At 49.6% G+C, this 17715-nt stretch overlaps 1 protein-coding gene across 1 annotated transcript in view; it reads right to left on the bottom strand.

The window, feature by feature from the left end:
- DAB2IP (DAB2 interacting protein) overlaps positions 1 to 14039 on the bottom strand; it is a 310440-nt gene extending 296401 nt beyond the window's left edge. Inside the window, exon 1 of the mRNA XM_083485773.1 lies at positions 13532 to 14039. Within this exon, the coding sequence (XP_083341899.1) occupies positions 13532 to 13574 (43 nt within the window). The 5' untranslated portion in view covers positions 13575 to 14039. The remainder of the gene's footprint in view (positions 1 to 13531) is intronic.
- Between the last annotated feature and the right edge of the window lie 3676 nt (positions 14040 to 17715).

Below are 17715 nucleotides of genomic sequence, written 5' to 3'. Positions count from 1 at the left end.
TCGCAACCCACACGTGCGCACACGCGGCGCTGCAGGTTGCGAGTGCTGTGGGTTGCGAACGTGCTTCCCGCATGGATCACATTCGCAACCCAAGCGTCTACTGTAGCCCTAAACATTTTTTAAGGGGAAAAAGCACTGTGTAAAACAACTGAAGCTCCAGGCTAGCAAAGGCTGGACTAAGGAAAATGTGTCTTAGCTGGAGTGTGTGCACCAAAACCTGGACCTCACCTGTGTTGGTATGTTCTGGGTATCAAGAAGTTAATACTCTGTGTTAAGTGGAAATGCCAAGTCGTGAGGTCCAAGTCAGCATCACGAGTGGTGGGAAGTTGGCTAATTGGTCTATAGCCAGTTAGTAGTAGAAAGAAGGTATGGTTGACTCTCCTCACTAGCTTCTCACCTGTATGTGATCCCACACTACCTGTGTATCTTGGTAGTGTAAGAAGACTGCTTTATGCTGATCAGAGGGCCAGCTTGCACCAAAGATTGAGGGAGGGTGTGTCGTGTGCATGTGACTGTGCATCATGTGCAGTGCCTGTCGCATCATTGAGAGAAGGCTGAGTGTGGCGTGGCCTCAACGGGCAGCCGCTCCTCCCCTCTCACACCTGGCCTACTTCCATGGCAGGAGGAGGAACAGCCGGCCACTGAAGCCATGCCATGCTTGGCTCTGCACTTGGCTCCACGCCTGGCCTCCTCTACCCCCTCAACATTTGGGGGGCGACCCCCTCCTAAAGGATATTGGAAGGGGCCAAGAGCAGCTTGGCCCCCATGAGCTGGCCCCCCTGGCGATTATGCAAGACTGAAACTAGAATAACTGGAAGACATCCTAGAACAAAGTTTGACTCCTGAGTGCTTCACGGTGCTTCCACAGCTAACAATAACTCAGCAACCTGCCTTATACAAGTTCTTTGCGAATGGTAATCTTGTCCTTTGGTAATAACACATTTTAAGATTTAGGAACGTAGTGAGATGAGAACACAGGAAACTGCCATATACTGACTATTGCTCCATCCAGGTCAATATTGTCTACACTGACTGGCAGTGGCTGTCCAAGGTTTCAGATGCCACTGGGGACTGAACTAGGAGCCTTCTGCATGCAAAGCAGATACACTACCCCGAGCGACAGCCCTTTTGTGAATTCCAGTCCTGCGGGTGTCTGTTAGATCCTTCTTAATATACTTCTGCAGCCCACAAACTTAGGCTGGGCTGTAAACATCACAAAAACTGGAGTTTTGCAGACTTAAAGAAGTTCTCCTCTTGGCATACCAAGCAGAGCTTGTTCTGCACTGAATATCAAGGGAGGACCTTAAATATTTAATGCCAACTTACACATCAATATGCTATCTTATTTTATTTCTTGGGTGTGTTTTTTTCTCCCCCTTTTCAGATGGGATCTAGAGATGAAAAACCTAAATGGAAAACCAACAGATGGATGCCAACATGGCTAACTAATTAATAATGATCAACATCTTCATACTGGAAGGAAGCAGAATGCACATGGGAACGTGGTGGGGCTTACACTAGATCATGCTGTTAGGAAGCCCCACTAAAGTTAGCGAGTTGAGGTTTGTAAGGGCTCAAAAGCAAGACAAGATGGATTTTGCAAAATCATCTTTTTTTTATCCCCACAATCTGATAATTGTTTTAATTAATATTAATAAGGGACTTTGTAGTATTGCTAAAGCCTGCCCAGAGGCCTTACTGTGACAGGCGCATAAAAAAAATCCCACTTGTGGCACTAAAGTCAGCAGACTGCATTCTTTATAATGGGAGCCTTTATAATGGGGAAAACACAATATAAAACCTAGAAAATTGGGGGGGGGGGTGCAGCAACAGGACCACTGCAATATGCAAGGCACATCTTTACCTCCTCAAATAATAAGCAGTTCCACAGTTTACTTTAAATGCATTAAAATTTCCAAATGTCCATAACAGCTGTTGCATGTTTTAGGAAGTCTTCGCTGGATGTGCATGTGATAAAGTTCTGCCAGGTGCCATAAAATGATTTCGGTTTTCCTTTTCCTTGCATAACCCAGATTTTCTGCCTCACTTTCTCTGCTGCTGCTAAAGTCCAAATCATTCTGTACCAGGATGGTAAGTTCAGATTATTCAAATCTTCCCTGTGACAAGCGTTGGCTCGTCTAGTCGATGATAGCAAATGCGAAATCCTTGCTATGTTCCGTAAACACAGACAGAAAAAATAATTCTGGGGTAAGTTTGGTATTAGCACCTGTAATGCTGATCAGTTCCTCATGTATATCAGATACAAACCCTCATATAGAAGTGCATTCCTACAGGGGGTCATATGTGCCTTAATCCCACATCCTCTCCAGAACACAGAATTGATTGTGGAGGTTGTGTTCTGTACTGATTTGAGCATCACTTTTTTGGGGGGAAGAAAACATAATCTGAGGCCAGTTCCTTATCCAGAGGGAGCGGGAACAGTTGCCAATCAGGCGAATCAGCCCCAGTGGACATGGCTAAGGTGATGCGGGACCCTGGTGTCCCTTTTTATTAAAAAGGGGGGTTTCATCCTTCTTCCTACCCCACTCTTGACCTCTTTGTCCCTCTGAAATCCTAATCCAAAACCACCTGTGCCTCCAGACCTCCACGGTCTCCAGGCAGTTCTGCTTCCCACTGCAACCACCAATTTTGCAACGTGGCTCCTTTTGCCATTTCCCACCAGGGGTGTGGGAGAAGGCAGAGCAGGATGAAAGCCGGGCCCTTAGAAAGACTCACAGGATAAGAGGCATGAAATTTGCATCCTGCACCACGAAAGCGTCTCACCCACACTTGCTCACAATGCAGCCAGCATTTAATAATAATAATAATACTGTAATAATGATAAAAATATAACATGAAGTGCCTTCATTAAAAAAAGCAACAGCTTCTGTTGTTGTTTTTGAGGAAATGCACTCTATGTAGACACTTAGCAACCTCCGTTTACAGCAGAAAATTACTTTTCACACAACCGCTGCTGCCTGAAGCTGTTTTCATTCATAGCTAACACTTGGCTGCTGCTGCTGCCGCCAAACAAACAAACAAAGAAGAGAGATGAAAGAAAGAGGAAGAAGATACCTTTTCTGCCTAAGGGCCACATTCTCTCCTGGACACTTTCCAGGGGCCACATGCCACAAAGAGAAAGGGGGAGGGAGCAAAATACACTGGCTTACCTTTGGGCAAAGAGAAGGTGGCCACCAACTTGGACGGCTTTAAAAGAGAATTTGACAAATTCACAGAGGAAACGGCGATCAATGGCTGCTAGCCAGGATGGCCATGATCCAGCTCCTCTGTCAGAGGCAGTGCATGGCAGTGAGGATGTGGGGGCACAGGCCTGGATCCATAGCTGTCAAGCGTCCCTTTTTTGGCGGGACAGTCCCTTATCCCAGCGCCATGTCCCACTGCTGTCCCTTATTGATGATGTCCCTTAAATAAGCTACTGAAGGTAATGGGGCCCTTTCTATGTCCAGCTGTGCTTTGTCAACAACAAATTGTTGCTATTTTTTGTGTTGAATATATGCTATATGGTAATTTATGGACCTAATAGCTATCTAAAGCCATTTGCACGCAACAAAATATGTATTTTATCAAAGTAATTGTTGATTCCTTATTTTGGCTGCTGATCCCTTATTTTCGAGGCTGCTGGTCCCTTATTTTCAAATCTGTAAGTTGACAGCTATGCCTGGATCTGCTGGGGGAGACAGCATGTTTTGCCTCAAGCAGAATATCCTGGGCTGGCTCTTCCTAGCGAGGCAGTAAGGGGATGGCAAGGGGGCACAGCAGGTATAAATGACCACCTTTTTGTTGGCATCCATCTGACTCAATAGACAATGGAATGTGCCCGTTAGGATGAAGTGCTGTGTTGGCAGCACCCAAGTGACCTCCCAGGGGCTGTGTGTCTGGAGGTCTTGGGCTGCCCAGACAACAAGAGCTCCCTCTCTGCCTCACTGACATGGTCCAAGGGAAAGCGGAGCAAGATGTTTGGCACCTGCTTGCCTGCAGGAGATGCTGGAAGGAGGCGTACAAGGAGTCATCTAACCACCTTAGGGACTCTGCTCTGGACTTGTGTAAAGTTTACTTCTTAGCCTTTTCGTCTTGAACTCCTTGAAAGAAAAAGGTGATACAGTGGTACCCCGCAAGACGAACGCCTCGCAAGACGGAAAACCCACTAGACGAAAGGGTTTTCCGTTTTGGAAGCGCTTCGCAAAACGAATTTCCCTATGGGCTTGCTTCGCAAGACGACAGCCCATAGGGAAATCTCCGGGACAGCGGGGAAGCGCAGCGCGTCTTCCCCACTGTCCTCAGACCTCCTCCCGCCGCCGAACATCGGAACGAAGCTCCGATGTCCGGCGGGGGGGGAACGTCTCCTCCCGCCGCCGGACATCGGAACGAAGCTCCGATGTCCGGCGGGGGGGGGAACGTCTCCTCCCTCCAACGGACATCGGAACGAAGCTCCGATGTCCGGCGGGGGGGGAACGTCTCCTCCCGCCGCCGGACATCGGAATGAAGCTCCGATGTCCGGCGGGGGGGGGGGAAGTCTCCTCCCGCCGCCGGACATCGGAACGAAGCTCCGATGTCCGGCGGGGGGGGGGACGTCTCCTCCCTCCAACGGACATCGGAACGAAGCTCCGATGTCCGGGGGGGGGAACGTCTCCTCCCGCCGCCGGACATCGGAACGAAGCTCCAATGCCGGGCGGGGGGGGGGAACGCCTCCTCCCGAAGCCCGGCATCGGATGGCTGTCCTGAAGACTTGGGGTGGGAGGAGGGTTTTCCTTCCCACCGCCAACATTCAGAATGCTGTTCTGAATGTTGGCGGTGGGGAGGAAAAACCCTCCTCCCACGCAAGCCCCGGGAACAGAGGAGAAGCGCTGCGCGCCTTCCCCTCTGTTCCCGTACCTGTCCTGAAGGCTTGCGGTGCAGAGAAAAGCCCTTCTCCGCACCGCCAGCCTGGCAAGCGGTTTCCCTAGGAACGCATTAATTGATTTTCAATGCATTCCTATGGGAAACCGTGCTTCGCAAGACGAAAAACTCGCAAGAAGAAAGAACTTGCGGAACGAATTAATTTCGTCTTGCGAGGCACCACTGTATATAAATTTAATAAATAAAAATAAAATGACAGCACGAAGCAGTGTCTGCACAGGAGATTTCAGCCAACCCCAAAGGAACCTTCATGCAGAGCAAGACCACTTTGTGCATTCTTCATGGTCCAGACAAGGCAGTGAAATTTGAAGCATCCTCAGCCGCCTAGCATCTCTGAGTCATAGGATCTCTGATACAGTGGTGCCTCGCAAGACGAAATTAATTCGTTCCGCAAGTTCTTTCTTCTTGCGAGTTTTTCGTCTTGCGAAGCACGGTTTCCCATAGGAATGCATTGAAAATCAATTAATGCGTTCCTAGGGAAACCGCTTGCCTGGCTGGCGGTGCGGAGAAGGGCTTTTCTCCGCACCGCAAGCCTTCAGGACAGGTACGGGCACAGAGGGGAAGGGGCGCAGCGCTTTCCCTCTTTTCCCGGGGCTTGCGTGGGAGGAGGGTTTTTCCTCCCCACCGCCAACATTCAGAACAGCATTCTGAATGTTGGCGGTGGGAAGGAAAACCCTCCTCCCACCCCAAGTCTTCAGGACAGCCATCCGATGCCGGGCTGCGGGAGGAGGCGTTCCCCCCCCCCCCGCCCGGCATTGGAGCTTCGTTCCGATGTCCGGCGGCGGGAGGAGACGTTCCCCCCCCGCCGGACATCGGAGCTTCGTTCCGATGTCCGTTGGAGGGAGGAGACGTTCCCCCCCCCGCCGGACATCGGAGCTTCGTTCCGATGTCCGGCGGCGGGAGGAGGTCCGAGGACAGTGGGGAAGACGCGCTGCGCTTCCCCGCTGTCCCGGAGATTTCCCTATGGGCTGTCGTCTTGCGAAGCAAGCCCATAGGGAAATTCGTTTTGCGAAGCGCTTCCAAAACGGAAAACCCTTTCGTCTAGCGGGTTTTCCGTCTTGCGAGGCGTTCGTCTTGCGGGGTACCACTGTACATGCATGCATATCAGGCATACGGCATCTGAGTTGTGCCAAGCATGGCGCTGAAGGAAAAGTCTGCTCTTCTCATGTATTGAAGTCCCATCCTTAAAAATAACTGACCACCAGTCCAGTGCCAAGGGTCAAGATTCTCTCTCTTGAATGGTGAGCCTCCGAATGGATACCAGCAATAGCTGTTGCTCCCTCTCTACCCCACCCACAGCACTTAACCCTCTTAATAAGCAACAACAACAACTTCTGGCCTTATCCATAAACAAAAGGTCTGGAGCCTTAGCGTCCATCCTTCTCATCTCTGGGTCTTTCCAGACTTGCTGCCTTCTCATCTTGGAGAGCGGAATGGGATAACAAAGCTCGCATTTGGAAACAAAGCCCTCATCACATAACAGTTCATTTCATATTTGCCCCTACCACCAGTAGAAGCCCATTGGGGCCCTCCCAACTCTACAGTTCTGTGAACCAACGCTGTGATGCCAGCATTTCAGGGCAACAGACCAGATGGCCCTTTGGGTCCCTTCCAAATCTATGATTCTGCAAATTTGGCTGAATCTCGATGACATTTCAGACTTTTATGCAGCTCTTCAGCTTTCCTTTTCATAGCTTGAAAGAAGGAAAGGTTGTGGGCAAAGTAGCTGGTTCCTCTTCCACCTCCCCACCTCCCCTCCCCCAGTGCTGCTTCCCCATCTGAAGCCCCCAAAATCCCCCTGTCCCCATGTGAGACTTTTCCTCTGGGCGAAGCAGCCATTCCTTCAAGGTGGCTTCCACTGAGTACCAACATTCCACAACAGGTCCTACCTGCTCAGAATGTTTGTAGACATTCTGTGAATTCTGTGGCAGCACAGGCACCTTGATCAATGGCCTTAAAAGAAACCTAAGGATTTTCTAATTTCTGTTTGTTTGCTAATTACTACCGAACATGTAAGGAGGTAGTTTACAAATCATGAACCTTTTCCAACGTTTCCAAGGTCTCTTAAGGTTTTTTGTGTGGCATGGTGGTGGTGGAAAGAGTATAAATTGTTCCATAGTAGTGCTCTTTTCATGCCTTCCCCAGCTTCACCACATCCCTGAAAGTTCAGCTCCCTTTACCTCATGCTAAGTCCCACCAAAGTGAGGAACATTATTCAGAGATGTTTTAAACCTGCAGATTCAGTGCCAGGTAGAGTTGGCACCAAACCTGCACGTTTAAAAGCTTCTCTGAACAAAGGTTTCCTATGAAGCAGGCCAGCATTACTGATCTGCTGGAGTCACCCATTTCAGACACAACTATTCAAAATCCAAAAGGCCAAAAAGGATTTATCATTTGCTATGTGTTCTCCAGTTGAAATATAGGGATGCTAAAAGGTAAAGGGTAAAGGGACCCCTGGCCGTTAAGCCCAGTCACCGACGACTCTGGGGTTGTGGTGCTCATCTCACTTTACTGGCCGATGGAGTCGGTGTTTGTCCACAGGCAGCTTCCGGGTCATGTGGCCAGCATGACTAAGCCACTTCTGGCGAACCAGAGCAGTGCACGGAAACGCCGTTTACCTTCCCGTCGGAGTGGTACCTATTTATCTACTTGCACTGGTATGCTTTTGAACTGCTAGGTTGGCAGGAGCTGGGACCGAGGAATGGGAGCTCATCCTGTCATGGGGATTCAAACCGCCAACCTTCTGATTGGCAAGCCCAAGAGGCTCTGTGGTTTAGACCACAGCACCACCTGTGTCCCTACCCCAAATCAGTGCTGTCCTTTTTTTTTGGACCACATCACCCCCAGCCAGCCTGACCAATGGTTCGTGGTGGTGGGAGCTGTAGTTCAAAACATCTGGGTGCCACCCAGCAGGAGCAGGGTGGGCCATACAAGTTCTTTGACTGATGCCTAGAGATGAGATGGTTTTGCCCTTTCCATACCATGTGTTATTTTCCTCTAGAATCTTTGTTTAATCAGAATACCTTCCAAGACTGAAGCATTATGTTGAGTTCGGCAGCAATGGAAGCTTCCATGGGCTATGTTCTGCTTCCATGGCCAGAGGCAGCAGCGTTTCTGAATGCCAGTTTCTGGAAATGGCAGGAGAGTAGAATGCTGTTGCACTCAGATGGGCACCAACTTGGACGGCTTTAAAAGAGGATTACACTAATTTGTGGAGGAGGAGAGAGCTATCCATGGCTACCAGCCATGATGGCTCTGCTCTGCCTCACCAGTCAGAGTCAATGGCACTTCTGAATACCACTCTGGAAACCACAGGTGCAGAGAGTGTTCTATTGCTTGGGTCCTGGTTGTTGGTTCCCCATAGACATCTCATTGGCTACTGTGAGAACAGGAGTCTGGGCTGGATGGGCAAGTTCTCACAGTGGTCAATCAGGTGTCTATGGGAAACCTTCATGCAAAATCTGAGCACTATTCCATACTGTTGTGTCCAGCAACTGGAATTCGGAAGCACTACTACTAGATCTCCAAGAAGGGAGATTCTGACTATAATAATAATAATTTATTATTTATACCCCGCCCATCTGGCTAGGTTTCCCCAGCCACTCTGGGCGGCTTCCAACAGAATATTAAAATACAATAGTCTATTAAACATTAAAAGCTTCCCTAAACAGGGCTGCCTTCAGATGTCTCCTAAAAGTCTGGTAGTTGTTCTTCTCTTTGACATCTGATGGGAGGGCATTCCACAGCATGGGTGCCACTACCGAGAAGGCTCTCTGCCTGGTTCCCTGTAACTTGGCTTCTCGCAGCGAGGGAACTGCCAGAAGGCCCTCGGCACTGGACCTCAGTGTCCGGGCAGAATGATGGGGGTGGAGACACTCCTTCAGGTATACTGGACTGAGGCTGTTTAGGACTGAACATAAGGAGGAAATTTCTGACAGTAAGAGCTGTTCAACAGTAGAACAGACTACCTCAGATAGTCTCCTTCATTTGACGTTTTTAAACAGTGGTTTGATGGCCATCTGTCAGGGATTCTTTGTTGTGATTCCTGTATTGCAGGATTCTATGATCAATCTCTTCCGGAACCCCAGCTCAGAGCATGTTGGGATGTCAGAGAGATTCCTTCTAAAGCTTCCCCTAGAATCTTCCAAGGCTCTTCTTACTCCTTTGCAAATGTTCCATAGCTGAACCTTTTCTTACAGAAATTTCTCTGAAGCCAGCTGAGCAACAATAATCTTGAAAATACTTATTCTATATATAGTTGGCAATTATATAAGTATGCCATGATTGACATTATATGTGAGGGATGGGGGGGGGAGCAATGAGTGCACACATTTGGAGTGCAAAGTCGGTTTCTCCTGCAAAAGCCAAACCTGATACCGTATTATGCAGCGCCCTGGGGAGTGCAAAGCAGGGGTGGCTACCGGCAGCTGGGGAACATTGTTCTGGCCCTCCATATCACAGAATCATATCGTAAAGTTGGAAGGTTCCCCTAAGGGTCATCTAGTCCAACCCATGACTATGCAGGAATTACAGCTAAAGAATTCCTGGCAGATGGCCATGCAAGTACCTCCTAATGCTTAGTCAGAATCACCTTCCTTGTCATTCTAATCCATTGGTTTGGGCCCCCACCTCTGGAACATCAGGAAGCAAGCTTGCTCAATCTTCCATGTGGCAGACTCTCAGGCATTTGAAGACAGTTATCTGTATAGTCAAAGCTATGGTTTTCCCAGTAGTGATGCATGGAAGTGAGAGCTGGACCATAAAGAAGGCTGATTGCCGAAGAATGGATGCTTTTGAATTATGGTGCTGGAGGAGACTCTTGAGAGTCCCATGGACTGCAAGAAGATCAAACCTATCCATTCTGAAGGAAATCAGCCCAGAGTGCTCACTGGAAGGACAGATCCTGAAACTGAGGCTCTCCAATACTGTGGCCACCTCATGAGAAGAGAAGACTCCCTGGAAAAGACCCTGATGTTGGGAAAGATGGAGGGCACAAGGAGAAGGGGACAACAGAGGACGAATCATAGAATCATAGAGTTGGAATAGACCACAAGGGCCATCGAGTCCAACCCCCTGCCAAGCAGGAAATACCATCAGAGCACTCCTGACATATGGTTGTCAAGCCTCTGCTTAAAGACCTCCAAAGAAGGAGACTCCACCACACTCCTTGGCAGCAAATTCCACTGTCGAACAGCTCTTACTGTCAGGAGGTTCTTCCTAATGTTTAGGTGGAATCTTCTTTCTTGTAGTGGTGGTTGGACAGTGTTCGCGAAGCTACCAGCATGAGTTTGACCAAACTGCAGGAGGCAGTGGAAGACAGGAGTGCCTGGCATGCTCTGGTCCATGGGGTCATGAAGAGTTGGACACGACTAAATGACTAAACAACAACAACAAATCCTATCCCCTCTCAGTCTTCTCTCTCCAGGCTAAACTTACCCCTCAACTGCTCTTCATTAGGCTTGGTTTCCAGACCCTTGATCATCCTGACCTCTCACTCCTCTGCACATGGTCCAGCTTATCAGTATCCTTAAACTGTAACGTCCAGAAGTAGACACAGTATTCCAGGTATAGGCAGAAGAGAGTGATATGATTACTTCCCTTGATTAGGACACTAGACTTCAGTTGATGCAACCTAGAACTACATTAGATTTTTTTGCTGCTGCATCACACTGTAGACACATGCTAAGCCTGTGATCTCCTAAGCCCCCTAGATCCTTTTCACAAGTACTGCTATCAAGCAAGGTGCCCCCATCCTGTATTTGTGCATTCAGCTATTCCTACCTAAGTGTTTAAGGTCATTATTTAGCAAAGCATTAAGTAACAGGGACCAGGAGTTTTGTTCAAACTGCCTTTTTTTCATAGCCAGTAGGGCTTTGTACCTAAGTGTACATTAGTCCCTGTTGAAATTTGTTTTGTTAGTTTTGATCAAGTGATGGGAAAGATCTCCCAGGTCCTGGAACTAGGAGAGTTGGGCAAAGAATCAGATCTGCTATCAGGCAGCTCCCAGCATTTTTCCAGCCATTCCAACCAATCCATGGAAAGGGTAATAAGGAAGACTTTTCTTTATGATTGCCACTTGGTGGATCAGAGGAACGCTGTTGACATAGTCTATCTTGATTTCAGTAAAGCATTTGACAAGGTCTCCCATGATATTCTTGTGAGGAAGCTGATAAAATGTGGGTTGAATGAGGTGGATTTTTAGCTGGTTGCCTGACCGAACCCAAAGAGTTCTCACTAATGGTTCCTTGTCAACCTGGGGGAAAATGACAAGTGGGGTGCTGCAGGGTTCTGTCCTGGGCCCATTGTTGTCTGACATCTTTATAAATGACTTGGATGAAGGAATTGGAGAACTGGGTCCAAGCTAACAAAATGTTTTACAATAGGGACAAATGTAAGGTTCTGCACTTAGGCAGGAAGAACCACCTGCACAAATATAGGATGGAGGACCAATGGCTTACCAGCAGTACATGAGAAAATGATCTAGGAGTCTTGGTGGACCACAAACTTAACAGTGTGATGGAGCAGCAAAAAAGCTAATGCTATTCTAGGCTGCATCAACAGAAGTATAGTGTCCATATCAAGGGAAATAATAGTACTACTCTATTCTGCCTTGGTCAGACCACACCTGGAATAGTGTGTCTAATTCTGGGCACCACAATTTAGGATGGATGTTGACAAGCTGGAAGGTGCGCAATGGAGGCACCCAAGATGATCAAGGGTCTAGAAGCCAAGCCTTATGAGAACAGTTGAAGGAGCTGGGTAGGTTTAGCCTGGAAAAGAGGAGCTTGAGAGGAGATATCATAGCCATCTTAAAATATCTCAAGGGCTGTCAGATGGAAGAGTGCTTGTTTTCTCCTGCTCTAGAGGGTAGGACCTGAACCAAGGGCTTCAAGTTACAAGAAAACAGATTCCAGCTAGACATCAGGAAGAACTTTCTGACAGTAAGAGCTGTTCAACTGTGGAATGGTCTCCCTTGGGAGGTGGTGGACTCTCCTTCTTTGGAGGTTGTTAAGCAGAGGTTGGATGGCCATCAGTCATGATGCTTGAGCTGAGATTCCTGCATTGCAGGGGGTTGGACTAGATGACCCTTGGGTCCCTTCCAACTCTACAATTCTATGATTCCCATAAGAGCTCTGCACACCTTACAAAATATGCACAGCTTAACAAATAACTACCAATAGCAACACAGTACCAATCTGCTGGTCTCCTCCCCACTTCTGACATTCCATCAGAAGTTTAAACAGAAATCATGTGTTTACTCCATGGTGGGGGACCCCACACAACCATACCATATTAATATTCTGCCTCCATACAATCCATGTTCTCTGCCCAAAAAAATGCTAAATTCTACAACTTGCATAAATCATGCAAATTAAGACAATTGTGTAATTTATTCAACTTTTGCTAGTCATGGGGCATTAAATCCTGCCCCCCCCCCAACTAGAATCTCTTCCAGCTATCTTTCTAGCATAAGAGCAGACATGGGGATTCCCTTTTAACCTGAGGACCACATTCGGTTCTGGGGGACCTTCCTGGGGCCACATGCCAGTTTGTGGGCAGGGGCAGAGGCAAAAGTTGGCAGAACAACAGGCATTACCTTTGTACCTTAGGCTGTTTTATACACACACATGCACACCCCTCTCTCTATTCTCCATCCAGACAAGCAAGGAGTATTATTCCACATTCCAGCCAGGCAAAAATGCATGAGGATGGGGCAAGGAGGGCCACAGACCGGTGTGGGGAGAATTCCAAGGGCCAGACAGAGAGTTCTGGGGGAAGCAGGCAGACTAGGGGTCCCCAGTGCAGTTTTAGGCATTTCAGGTGCTGTCACCCACCCATATCCAAGCACAGTGCCATGAGGTCTAGAAACTTAATTTTTAAGAGAAAGGAGGAGGAAGAGCTCAATAAGTCCCGACTCTCACATGATGCTCTCTTATATACACATCAGCATCCTCAATATAACATTTGCCTGCCTGCGAGAACAGAGATCAGGTTGTCAGCTCTGGGCAGAAACCAGTCACTTTGTTCCTGATGGCAGCTCATAGGACTCTTTATCTCACGGTTGTGGGTTCGAACTCCACGTTGGGCCAAATATTCCTACATTGCAGGGGATTGGACAAGATGACCTCCATGGCCATTTCCAAGTCTACAATTCTATGATGCCACAAGCTCAATATTTTTTATCCCTCCCAGGAAGGCTCCCAGAACATCCACAACCTCTGCCTAACTCAGCTTCTTTCCGAGTTACAAAACCGACCAGAGCCAGAACCGCCTTCAGCACCAGAGGAAAGCAAGCAACCCAAAACTTTGAGCTGGGGATGAAATGCTTCTGTGCGTATGAACTTTTGTTCGCTTGCTGTTTGTTGAATGTATATCCCAAAGGAGTCCAGGGCAGCGCTTCCTGAAGAAGAAGCTGGTGAAGCCCGGAAGCCTGCACATTCCGAAACCAAATCCAGCCAGCTGCCTCCCAAATTCTTATCCCTTTTTGCACTTTTGGTGCCACCTATTCCTTTTACGGAGGCACAAACTGATCCCAGCCCAGGACTAGAATAGGACAGGTCGCACCTGAAAAGTTACTTTTTAAAAAAAAAAATCCCCTCCGGTGGCTCCTTACCCCGAGAGTCGTCCTCTTGGTCCGACGGGTTGTTGGGATCCATTACTTCCGGGAGAAGCTCCCACCGCGCCGTGTCTCCATGCAGCGAAGCGAGAGGAAAGGTTATCTTAAAAGGAAAACTTGGAGGGGGAGGAGGAGCAGGAAAAGCGAAGCCCGGCTGCCGCTCAAACCAATTCACCTGCCCGACGAGCTAGCGCCACATCCAAAAGGGGACATCGGAAGGCGCCTCCCTTGGCGTGACACGGCCTGGCCGGCTTCCCAATTCGCCGGCTGACCCTCGCGGCTCGCGGGTCTTTCTCCAACATCTCGAGCAAAAGGCATGCCGCTCTTTCTTCCCCCCCCGCGTGCGCGAGCCTTTCAAACTCTCGGCTCCTCTCCCGAAATCGCCAGCTCTCTCGGACGAAAGTTCAGAAGCCGTGCGGAGGTGGGGTGGGGGGAGGTGTGCGGTGGGGGGGACACGAGGTTGGCAGAGGAGGATGAAGAAAGAGCTCCTTGCAAGCGGTAAGGTTGCGGGGGGGGGTGGAAAGAGAGAAGACCAGCCTCCAAGCCACACTGTTGCATAACGCAAAGGGCTGCTATAATAATAACACATATAAAGTGGTGTGTTCCTTGGGGAGGAAGGAGGGAGGGAGAAAGAGCGTGGGGGGGGGGGGGGAGACGGAGAAGGAGAGGGAAAGGGAGAGAGAGAGAGTCGGCAGGAAGAATCAACGCTTAGGAAGGGGAAGGAAAACCCACCCCAAACATCTCAGGAAATACAGAATTGACTGAACCCCAGGAAGGCCCACAGACGTCTCTCTCCTGATCATGGCTGGCTTACTTTCTGAGCATCCTCATACACCCTGGCTGCATTTGAGCCCCTTGTTGGCCAGAGAGGGGTCTTCCCCCCCCCAATAAAATAAAATAAAATCCTGGCAGGCATGGACTTGGGTGACTCTGCACTAGGGCACCAGCTGCACCTTCCTTGCTGCAGTGCCTTGTCCTATATTTACCTCCTTTTGGCAAGCCTCTGCTGCTGCTGGCGGGTTTGCATGGGCTCCAAGAGCAGCAGAGCTCCTGCCAGAAGCTGCACTGTTGTCATTTGCCCTTAACAGAGCTGCTGAGGAATCTAGAGGCTGCAGTGGGGGCGGGGGGAGGCAGGGGGGGTTGCCTAAAAGGATGCAGAAATAATTTCTTGCCCCTGTCAAGCCCATTGAACAGACCATGGAGGGATTAGCACCGTGATTCAGCTGAGCCCCCTAGCAGTAGTTGCATCCACTAACCTAACCCCCCCCCCACACCGCCATTGAGGTCCGGTTGCGAACACACTGCTCTGAGGGGAAAGTGTCAGCTATGGAATGTCCACAAACACCACTGAATTCTCCCACAAATGCAGGGAAGAATCCCCCTTCCAAAGCCATTGGAGCCAGATGCTACTACAACCACATTCATGTGGCAGGAAATTCCATAAGATAGGTTTTTTGGGGGAGGGGCATGTCCCAGAGGGAATTTGGGGAGTGCAGGTTTCTCCTTGCATGGTGAGTTGCCCCGCTACTGACTTCCCCTCCTCTGGTGGATAGATCCAGCAAGCTAAAACGGAACCCCCCTGGCACACCTTTTGCATTGAAATCCTGCAGGGGCTGGCCATTATGTTTGGGCAGAGGGAGGCAAATGGGTAGGAAAGCAGGGAGGGCACCCTGCAAACATTTGGCCAGGAGACTGACAAGGAAGCCAGGAAGAGAGAGCTTGTCCATATCATAATCGTACATGCACAGGCCCTGATTTGAATGAATCAGCCAAACCTTCCAGGACTGTAAAAGGGGGGGTTTTGCAGGCAAATTGGCATTTCCAGCCACAGCGCCAATGGCAGTGGTGGGCGGACAAATGATGGAGAGTCGGAGAAGTTCACAAGCACTGCATGGGGAGAGGGGGGTGGCATGAAACTACGGTGACTGTACCACAATTGCAGCCAGCACTCAGAGAGAGAGGGAGGGAAGGAGAGGGAGGGAGGGAGAAGGAGAGAGGCAAATTTCTAGGCTGCTGTTCTGGCCTTAAGAACTTAAGAAAAGGCTGCTGGGTCAGGTTAGTGGCCTAGCCCACAGTGGCCAAGCAGATGCCCCAATGGGAAACCCACAAAGAGGCGCCATTCACATGAGCAATCTCCCCTCCTGCAGCTTTTCCCAGCAACTGGTAAAAAGGTAAAGGGACCCCTGACCATTAGGTCCAGTCATGACCAACTCTGGGGAGCCGGCGTACAGCTTCTGGGTCATGTGGCCAGCATGACCAAGCCGCTTCTGGCAAACCAGAGCAGTGCACGGAAACGCTGTTTACCTTCTCGCTGGAGTGGTACCTATTTATCTACTTGCACCCGGGGGTGCTTTCGAACTGCTAGGTTGGCAGGATCAGGGACCGAGCAACGGGAGCTCTTCCCGTCGTGGGGATTTGAACCGCCGACCTTCTGATTAGCAAGTCCTAGGCTCTGTGGTTTAACCCACAGCGCCACCTGCATCCCCCAGCAACTGGTACTCAGAAGCATATACTGCCTCCAATCATTGTTCTTGTTTAGTCATTTAGTCATGTCCGACTCTCCGTGACCCCCTGGACCAGAGCACGCCAGGCCCTCCTGTCTTCCACTGCCTCCCACAGTTTGGTCAAACTCATGCTGGTAGCTTCAAGAACACTGTCCAACCATCTCAGCCTCTGTCGTCCCCTTCTCCTTGTGCCCTCCATCTTTCCCAACATCAGGGTCTTTTCCAGGGAGTCTTCTCTTCTCATGATGTGGCCAAAGTAGGGGGTATTATTTTTGCCTCCTCTTAAGCTTACTTAGGGACGTGGGTGGCACTGTGGGTTAAACCACAGAACCTAGGACTTGCTGATCGGAAGGTTGATGGTTCGAATTCCCACGACGGGGTGAGCTCCGGTTGCTCGGTCCCTGCTCCTGCCAACCTATCAGTTCAAAAGCACGTCAAAGTGCAAGTAGATAAATAGGTACTGCTCCGTCGGGAAGGTGAACGGCGTTTCTGTGCGCTGCTCTGGTTCGCCAGAAGCGGCTTAGTCATGCTGGCTACATGACCCGGAAACTGTACGCTGTCCCACCATCTCGTCCTCTGTCGTCCCCTTCTCCTTGTGCCCTCCATCTTTCCCAACATCAGCGTCTTTTCCAGGGAGTCTTCTCTTCTCATGAGGTGGCCAAAGTATTGGAGCCTCAGGGTCAGGATCTGTCCTTCCAGTGAGCACTCAGGGCTGATTTCCTTCAGATTGGGCAGGTTTGATCTTCTTGCAGTACATGGGAAACTCCAATTATAGAGACAGTATATAGGCATTGTTGGTAGTAGGCATTGATAAGCCTTTCTCTCCATGGTTTTGTCTAAATTCTCTTTTAAAGCCATCCAAGTTTGTGGCCAATAAGAGTCCTGCTGGATCAGGCCAATGGCCTCTCCAGCCCGGCATGCTGTCCTCACTTTGAATATCCAAATGCCTCAATGGGAAACCTACAAACAGGACCCAAGCACATATGCATGAACTGAGAAGGCCCTCACTGAAAGTCCCACCAGTTGGGCTTTGGGTGATGGTGGGACAGAAAGATGGATCTCTCCTGTATCTCTTAAGCTGGCAGGCTCACATGGGAGAGGACCATCTTCCAAGTCAGCTGGTTCTGAGCTGTGTCTGGGACTTTGTGGACCTTAACCAGCACTTTGAATTATGCCTGGAAATGGACCTGCCACCAAGGAAGCTGTTGTGACACAAGAGTCACTTGCTTGTTTTAATTGGCACCAGTCAATAGCCTGGCTGCAGAGGAGAGCAGCAGCCATGGAGGAAGGGAGGGGAGCCAGGTGGGGGGCGTGGGAGGAGGCCGGAGACCCGAAGATGAAGAAGAAGGTTGTCAGGAGATACTGGGAAAATGTGGGGGGTGGATAGCCTGGCTGCAGCATTCTGAGCCAGCTGACATTTCTGAACACCCTTCAAAGGCAGCCCCCCAGATAGCATGTTGCAGCAGTTCAAATGAGATGTAACTAAGGCGTGTGTCACAGTAGCAAGATCTGGCATCTCCAGGAATGGCTGCAGTTGGCACACCAGCCTCAGCTGTGCCAAAGTAGTTATCCAGATTTAGGGCTGGATCCCCACCACGAGGGAAAGCAGACCTCCCATGTTCAAAAGCACTATACTGCTGATTACAAGGACTAGCAACAGAAAGGGGTCGCCTTCAT

This window comes from Podarcis liolepis (assembly GCF_965112155.1).
Source record: "Podarcis liolepis genome assembly, chromosome: Z".
Taxonomy (NCBI): domain Eukaryota; kingdom Metazoa; phylum Chordata; class Lepidosauria; order Squamata; family Lacertidae; genus Podarcis; species Podarcis liolepis.
Note: the sequence above shows the minus strand (reverse complement) of the source record. Positions and strands in the feature narration are given on the sequence as shown.